At 34.1% G+C, this 8,911-nt stretch overlaps 1 protein-coding gene across 1 annotated transcript; it reads left to right on the top strand.

Moving 5' to 3' along the window:
* The first annotated feature begins 3,306 nt into the window (after window positions 1-3,306).
* LOC122294780 (pyruvate kinase, cytosolic isozyme) lies at window positions 3,307-7,718 on the top strand. The gene is made up of 3 exons (XM_043103742.1): window positions 3,307-3,673; window positions 5,947-6,408; window positions 6,667-7,718. Exons 1-3 carry the CDS (start codon window positions 3,455-3,457, stop codon window positions 7,477-7,479), a joined length of 1,494 nt encoding a protein of 497 aa, XP_042959676.1. The 5' UTR covers window positions 3,307-3,454; the 3' UTR covers window positions 7,480-7,718.
* The last annotated feature ends 1,193 nt before the right edge of the window (window positions 7,719-8,911 follow it).

Genomic DNA, 8,911 nt, shown 5'->3' with positions numbered 1-8,911 from the left:
TCCCAGATTTTAGAGTAATATCACATGCAGCTGTTAAATATATAAACACCGTGCAATCTATTTGAAAAAGAGTGGAATTCAGTATTAAAAAATTAGTATTTTTTATATAGATTTCATATCTATTCACTTTTGAAAAGAAATTACACGATATTTGTGTACTCCATAACTACAAATATCATTTCTCCATGGTCTGATTAGGAAAGCTAAAGCGACTAGCAACCATAAAATTGAACATTTACTTTAAAAGTCATTAGGAAAAGGGGATTACATACAATAATTAGTGGACAATAATACCGCAGAAATTGAAATGCCTTTGGAACATATTACTTATGCATGACCAGGTTTGGATAGCAAAAGTTTGTCATCTCATCTCATCTCATTTTATCCCATCTTAATACTTAAACACTGCAAACACAAATATTTTTCAATTTCAAATATTCAACATTTTTATTTAATCATTATCTAATCATTACAACTTTACCAAAATTTCAAACAAAACACAATAAATAATTCAATTTTTTCAAATCTCAAAATAAAAATAATATTATAAAATAATATTTTAACAATATTTTAATTTTATAAAAGTTTTATTAAACTTTTTCTCTTGCATTTTTCAAAACTCTATAAAACAGCTTAACTCAAATCATTTCATCATTGTTCACAAACTATTTCACTATTATTCACATATCATCTCATCTCATTTCACTATCCAAACTAAGCTTGGGTACATTAAATGAGATGAGACGAGAAATTCTTAAAAATTCTCACAATTTCCTTTCCAAACATTACTAAAACACAAACAATTTTCAATTTTAAATTTTCAACCATTTTATCTAATCATTACTTAATCATTATAACTTTTACAAATTTCAAAACAAGACACAAAAATTAATAGAACTTTTTCAAACTTCAAAACAAAAATAATATTATAAATTAATATTCAAATAATTTTTTAACTTTATAAAATTTTAATCAACTCTTTTTTCTTTTATTTAACAAAATCCAATAAAACATTTCAATTCAAACAAGTTGACTACTATTAAGAGATTACTTCACTACTATTCATAGTCCATCCCATCCAAGTAGGAGTGAGTTGTTGTTTTTTGTTTTTTTTTTTTTAAAAAAACTATTTTTTACGTCACTAGCAAATTAACATGAAGTTCATACCAAATAAATGATTATGAGTTACTATAATAGTTTTTGGGTCATATCAAGTCATCTAAATAGAAATTAAACAAAAAATTGAGTCTCTGCCCTATGTGGTCTTCCCAAGAAGATGTTGTGCATTCTCTCTAAATTGTGCAGCTTCTGGAGATATTTGGAACTTATTGAGATACCCTTTGATATACTTGACCAATATAAAAAAAAAAAAAAAAAAAGACTGACTATATCTCGAATTTTATGGAACTTATTGAGATACCCTTTGATATACTTGACCAATATGAAATTGAGAAAATGGGAAGACCAAGCTGAGGATATGTTGCAGGATATGTTGAAGGTTCTTTCATGGCCCAAATGTATTGGTCAACCAAGCTGAGGATATGTTGCAGGATTTCTAGTTTGCAGGATGTGATTTGTTGAGAAGCAATATTGGCGTGATTAGAAATTAGCAGTATCAATGGCAACCGGCCACCTGCAGAGAATTGTTATAAAGCAAATTGGGATGTAACAATTGATAAGAAGCATAAGAAGATAGGAATTGGTGTTTTGGTTAGAGAGTATCAAGGAGAAGTTATAGCTGGCTATGAGGGCACCGGCCAACTTTTTTTTGCTCCAATTCCACTGCAGCTATACTCTTGCAGCATGTCTTTTTTTTTTTTTTTTTTTTTTAAAGAGACTTGGGATTCAAAAGAGTGATACTACTTGAAGGGGATGCTCAGCAAGTTGTAAGTGCAGTCACCAAGTTTCAAGAAAATTTGAGTCCGTATGGTCACCTCGTCGAGGAGATAAAGTTGTTTCTACATTGAGGGATTAAATATGTACGAAGGGATGCAAATCAAGTTACTCATAAGTTAGCTTAGAATAGTGTGCAAAACCACATGGCCCAATGGGACTTGGCAGACAAACATGATCTTATTGAAATCCTTTATCTTTTTCCAAAACATTTTAAGCTATAAAACTAGTGGCATTGGACTGGTTGACATTGCAGCTTTGATAGTAACAATACACAATTATAGAGAGGCCATGATTCTTGGCTACACATACACATGGGGTAAGACTTTTCTTTTAAGAAAAAAAGGAATATGTAAACCAAACTTCACATGTAACTGATTCTCTCTTGTGATTTTAAGGTTTCTTGATAGACTATTGTGGATCTTTCTTTTCAATGAAAGGACCTGGCAGCACCTTTACAAGAATTAGCTTATCTTCTTCACTGCATTTAAAAAAAGGTTTTAAATTTGTGCTTAAATACAAGGGTAAGAAAGGAAAATCATGTGCTTTAAATGGTGTGCAAGTGTAAGGCTTACGTTTAGAATTATTGTTTATTAATTAATACTCTTGTTCCCCATCTCTCTCCCCTGTTCGTCCCAATATTTTTGATTTTTTTTTTTAATTTTTAATATGTTTATATCTAGAATAATGTAAGATATAATTATGAATTACGTAAGTGCTATGCATTTATTTTAAAAAAGAGTAAAATTAATTATTAAAAAATTAATTTCTTTATGTGAATTTCATGTTTACTCATTTTTTTTAAAAATAGGACGTGGCATTTACACATTTTATGACTACAAATATCATTTTTCTTATATTAAAATAGAACAATGACACAAATATAAAAGAATAAATAAAATTTAAAATTTTAATTTTTTCTTTTTAAAATTTCAGACGCTATTTCATTTTGAATATATATATTTAATTATTTTAATAAATCACGTCAAATAGATAAATTGAACAGTATAAATTAATTAGCTTGGTAGCATTTGCTATCTACATATATATTGGCATATTGCTAGGATAATAAATAAATAAAGGATAGTGCTAGGGTTCAATATAACTTAACATATTTTTTTAATATTTTTAATATTTTAAATCTTTAAGTGTAAATTAATTGGTCAAGTATTGAGTTTGCTATTTAATAATCAGCAATTCGAATCTCTTTAGAGTTATCAGAGATTCACCTGACTGCTAATTTCAAGAATTCATGAGATTAGTCGAAATGTGTGCAAGCTGATCAGAACATCCACAAATATAAAAAAAAAAAAAAATTATATATATATTTTAATCTTTAGAAAAATCAAACAATTTCTCTAATAATTACTCCTATAATCATTAAAAATAAAATAAAATAGTAAGGTTGAGCAGTAACTCAAGGGCAAGTATCATCTCCCGCGAATAAAAGTCCCCTGTTGTTGACGATTTTTGGGTTACTTCCACGTTCTTTGGTTTCTCTGGTTGGAAAAATCATACGCATAATCTCCGTCGTCGTCTTCCAAGGCTTCGAGGCTTAAGAATGGAGATTATGAAGACACCAAAGACGAAGATCGTGTGCACTCTAGGACCGGCATCGAGGTCCGTACCAATGATAGAGAAGCTGCTTAGGGCCGGCATGAACGTCGCTCGCTTTAACTTCTCTCATGGATCTCACGACTATCACCAGGAAACCCTTGACAATCTCAGGACCGCCATGGAAAACACCGGTATTCTTTGTGCCGTCATGCTTGACACCAAGGTACTATATTTTACTTCTCGTGTCTGTCTTTGCATCTGATGTAATTTGTTTTGGACTTTTTTGGCATCTCGATAGTCACTTTTTTCCAGATTGTATTTGTCTTTTTTTCATCTGATGCGAGAAATCTGGGAAGGCTGTGCTGTTAATTCATCGTTCTTCTGTTATAGTTTGTTTGTTTGCTTGCTTTCTTGCTATTGGGCTTTCAATTTATTTGTTTGTGGTCCACTTTTGGCATGCGTTTGTTTTTTTCTTTTATATTTTTTTACATGTGGACTTTTGAATGACCTTTCTGTAATTTCTATCTTATCCGGATGGGTTTGGTTTTGTTCTTTCTAATTACTCTTCTATTCTATGAATGTTATTTTATTTTTATTTTTTATCTCATACGTAAAATTTTCTCCACTTTGTTCCACATTTTTCAGTTTACAGATAGTAGTATACACTCATTCTGTCACCGCTGGTTGGTACAACATTAACGTGATAATAGATGAAGCTAAAGTCAAGTATATCTATTATTTGCATTTTTTGAAGGATATATAGACTCAGTTTTCTGAATCAAACAAATATTGGAATTTTTAATTGTTGCGGAAAAACAAAACCATATATTTGCATTTGCATAGCGACCTGCCTAATTTTAAACTTTTACGCCACTTGACACTTTTTTTTTTTTAAAACCCCTATTTTATTTATAAATTCTCACTTTTGGTATAGCAAAACTGTGATCAGATTGCCTAAACCAAAATCGTGTCTATGTTCTGTACGTAAAATTTATCATTTACATTGTAACACTGGCAAACCTATTTTATCTATTCTTAGTATTACTGTAATTTCCTTTGGAGCTGTAAAGAACTCTTCGGGGTCCCTTTTTCCCCTTGTTTTGCAAGAAGATCAGCAACTTGGCTAATTCTCTGAAGATGTGCTTGAATGACAAGACCAGATCCTTTAATAATGTGAGGATCTGCCCCAGCCCTCCCCTACAGCCCAGTGAACTTCACTTAGCCATTCCACCAGTGTACCAAAAGCTGTGAATATGTTCCAATTTCAATTCTGTCCAGTTGTAGCTTGATACATAGTCTTATGCCATCTAACAAAGCTCTAACCTCAGCCATTGTGTTTGTTTCCCATCCATAAAAAGTAGAGAATCCCGCAATCAAAGCCCCTTGTGTATCTCGGATTACCCCTCCCCCACCACATTCACTCGGGTCCAAACTGCAACCATCTACATTCAACTTGGGAAATCCAAAAGCTGTAGAAGTCCATTTCAGTGACATAACTGTTGGGGTTTTGGTTCTCAAAGAGTCAATGCCTAGATGATGGAGAACAGAAAGATAAGAATTACTTATCCTCCTGCAGATAGGCAGTTTTTATCAGTTATCACCTTGACTGCTGATATTCATTACTTGATCTAGGACCACAATTCTACAAGCAATGTCTTGTTGTATGCTACTACACTATCAGTTTCCCTTAGCCACATTATGGATGAGTCCGCCAAACAAAAAAAAAAAAAAAGAACTGGACTCGAGCTTATGCAGGGCCTGAAAGACCATTCAATTTAGGGTTTGGGTTCTTGGTTTTGTTTTTAGCATCACGTATCTTTTTTGTTTAAGACTTCTAAATTTTTTTTTTTGTTTTTGGTGATTCTTGAATGGTTTTGATTTAAACTCCCTGTATTGTGAACATAAATCTATTTAGTATAACTGCTAATGATGGCTGTGACAGGTTTGGAGATGGCAGGTGAGGTGGTAGTGTTTTCAATCCTCCAGTTGTGATATGAACCTATTTTGATCATAGTTGATATCAATTATGTTTTTTGGTCATTTTGGTCTTAGTCTTAGTCTAGATGTTACTTTTATTTTTTTCCAGTGTTAGGTTCCTGTTCTTGGAAATTTACTGGCAGCAAACAAATGTTTTCTTGCATTTCTGAACTTCTTTCTGGCAAACATTTCCACTCCTGATTTTTCAAGTAAAAAACGTGTGTAGGAAAGTGCATGGAATGTTCTGCTTAACAAACTACTGAGTAGATACACCAGTGTTTTAAAGTTGCCTTAGTATGGCTTTTGAATGGGTTTTGTTTCCATGGCAGTGGCCAAATTTGGAACTATTTTTTAATCTTTTCATTTCTGAATATTGTCATTGTCCTGCATAATTTTAGCTAAATCTTGTGATGGCCATTGCTAGTGGCAAGCTTTCAAACTTTCTAGATTAAGTTACTAATAGAAAAACTATACAAAAATTGAGGATCCTTAATTGTGCATTCATAATTGATGTCACAGGGACCAGAGATTCGAACTGGGTTTCTCAAAGATAGCAAACCCATCCAGCTAAAACAGGGTCAAGAAATCACCATATCTATTGACTATAGCATAAAGGGTGATGAGAATATGATTTGCATGAGCTACAAGAAGTTGGCCGTGGATGTAAAGCCAGGAATGGTGATACTTTGTGCAGATGGCACTATATCATTTACGGTTTTATCTTGTGACAAAGAATCAGGTTTCGTTCAATGTCGCTGTGAAAACTCTGCTGTTCTTGGTGAGAGGAAAAATGTTAATCTTCCAGGGGTGGTAGTGGATCTCCCTACCTTAACAGAGAAAGACAAGGAGGACATCTTGCACTGGGGAATCCCCAATAAAATTGACATGATTGCTTTATCTTTTGTTCGAAAAGGTTCAGACCTTGTGGAGGTCCGAAAGCTGCTTGGGAATCATGCTAAGAGCATACTTCTCATGTCAAAAGTAAGTTGAAATTCATGGAGACTTTGAATGATTTTGCAATTTGGTTTTCACCACTGCTGTTTATGGTGGAAGTCAGATTTAACCATTTTTATACTAGTTAGGGTAATTTGATACGCAGTATGCAATGACCATATTTGGAATTATCAGGAACATGAAATTGTTAGAAACACAGAGTTTCTCTGTTAGTCATTAAAATCTTGTCTGTACTTCAAAGTCGGTTTCAACCACTTCCTTCTGATAATTCCGTTTGTTTGGTAGGTTGAAAACCAAGAAGGTGTGGCAAATTTTGATGACATCCTTGCAAATTCAGATGCATTTATGGTGGCACGAGGTGACCTTGGAATGGAAATCCCAATTGAAAAGATATTCCTAGCACAGAAAGTGATGATTTACAAGTGCAACATCCAAGGAAAACCTGTTGTGACTGCAACCCAGATGTTGGAGTCGATGATAAAATCTCCCCGGCCAACTAGAGCCGAGGCCACTGATGTTGCCAATGCTGTTCTTGATGGCACAGACTGTGTGATGCTGAGTGGTGAAACAGCTGCTGGAGCTTATCCAGAACTTGCAGTTCGAACAATGGCCAAAATATGTGTAGAAGCAGAGGGCACCCTTGATTATGGAGATGTCTTCAAAAGACTAATGCAACACTCGCCAGTGCCGATGAGCCCGTTAGAGAGCTTGGCTTCTTCCGCTGTCAGAACAGCCAACTCAGCAAAAGCAGCTGTTATATTGGTCCTAACAAGAGGTGGCAGTACTGCCAAACTGGTGGCCAAGTATAGGCCAGGCATGCCCATCTTGTCTGTGGTTGTCCCAGAGATTAAGACAGATTCCTTTGACTGGTCGTGCAGTGATGAAGCTCCAGCAAGGCATAGCCTAATTTTCCGTGGGTTGGTTCCAGTTTTAAGTGCAGGGTCTGCTAGGGCTTCTGATGCGGAGACAACAGAAGAGGCGCTGGAGTTTGCCATTCAACATGCAAAGGCACGGGATCTCTGCAAAAATGGAGATTCTGTGGTGGCTTTGCACCGGGTTGATAATGCTTCTGTTATCAAGATTTTAACTGTCAAATGATATCATTTTCATAGTTTCATTGTCTCGCTCTCTCTATAGACTCTTATATTTCTTGTTTGGAGGGATTAGCATCGACATGAGCTAAAAATGATGCTTCTAGTTTTGTTTTTTTGTTTTTTTCCTTGATGCAGAACCCTCTACAACTACTACCCGTGTCTTGATGGGAAAAAACTGAATTGGGATTTAGATTTCTAAATGTTTGATTATGTGACTGATATAATAGTTTTTATTTTTTGCTACTCCATAGTCCATATGGTATAATTTCATTTTCATACAGTAATGTACCAGGGATTCATCCTTATTGCCGATATGTATATGATAATATTTGTTTTCTTCCGATTTGGAAAGATTTATTTATTTTAGTTATACAAGTATAAGGAGATGTATACACTTAGCAGTCACAATAATTTCCCTGCTATCATAAAAATTATGAGATATTCTAAGCGTCTAAACAAGTCAAGAAAAAATGATTCAAGGACAACCACATTTTAAAATGATATAGATGCTACTATGCAAACACATGAAAAAAGATGACAAAAGTGGGTTGTCAAAATTTCTAACCCATTTTCTCATCATCTCATGACATGATATTAGTTGATAGTAGGCCTGTGCAGAAAAATGCATGGCCCGATCCATCCGAAATAACCGACTTGGACCTACTCGAACAAAGTTGAGTTCAACAGGTTAAGCCCAATAACGGGTTTAAACACCCTATTATCGGTCGAAACCGATTACTGAAAACTTGCTACTGCCTCTCATCTCCTTCTCCTCAAACCCTAGCACGTCAGCGCCCGTTCTTCATCGACGTTCGTCTTCACATCATCCTCTTTGTTACTTCTCCACGAGGTCCAGATCTGCACACTCAAGTCTCACGTTTCTTATGATACTCTCTTTTTACGTGTGTTTTTATTGAAAAAGTATTTTAATATTGGTTCTTTATTTTAAATTATCAAATTTTAATTGAATTTATTTAGTTATGAAATTTATTTTATAGAGTTTTATTAATATTAATTATTGCTTTGAGTTTAAATTGCTATTTGTTGTCCAGATGACTAACACAAGAGGGGGGTGAACTGAGTTGTATTAAAAAAATAATAATTATAAATCAAATATATAATATAAAATATAAACAAAATATGAAATAACAATAAATATAAAGAGTAAGGGTAAGAGAGAAGCAAACTCAGTATGTTAACGAGGTTCGGCCCCACTGCCTACGTCCTCGCCTCAAGCTACCCCTTGAGGATTTCCAAATTCACTATTCAACCTCCTTCAGGTGGAGATAGAAACCTATTACACTTTTGAACAACACCGCTACAAAGGATCCGTGTAGAACACCCTCTACACTTGCAATCACCTTATACGTGGTGATTCAACTATTCCCCGTGTAGAATACTTTCTACATGCACAAGGGTTATACACACCATTTTTC

This window comes from Carya illinoinensis, chromosome 14 (genome assembly GCF_018687715.1).
Source record: "Carya illinoinensis cultivar Pawnee chromosome 14, C.illinoinensisPawnee_v1, whole genome shotgun sequence".
Taxonomy (NCBI): domain Eukaryota; kingdom Viridiplantae; phylum Streptophyta; class Magnoliopsida; order Fagales; family Juglandaceae; genus Carya; species Carya illinoinensis.
Note: the sequence above shows the minus strand (reverse complement) of the source record. Positions and strands in the feature narration are given on the sequence as shown.

Coding starts and splice junctions, on each gene's coding strand:
- LOC122294780 (XM_043103742.1), top strand. CDS start 3,455: ATGGAGATTATGAAGACACCAAAGACGAAGATCGTGTGCACTCTAGGA. Junction 3,674..5,946: donor CCGTCATGCTTGACACCAAG/GTACTATATTTT, acceptor TTGATGTCACAG/GGACCAGAGATTCGAACTGG. Junction 6,409..6,666: donor GCATACTTCTCATGTCAAAA/GTAAGTTGAAAT, acceptor TTTGTTTGGTAG/GTTGAAAACCAAGAAGGTGT.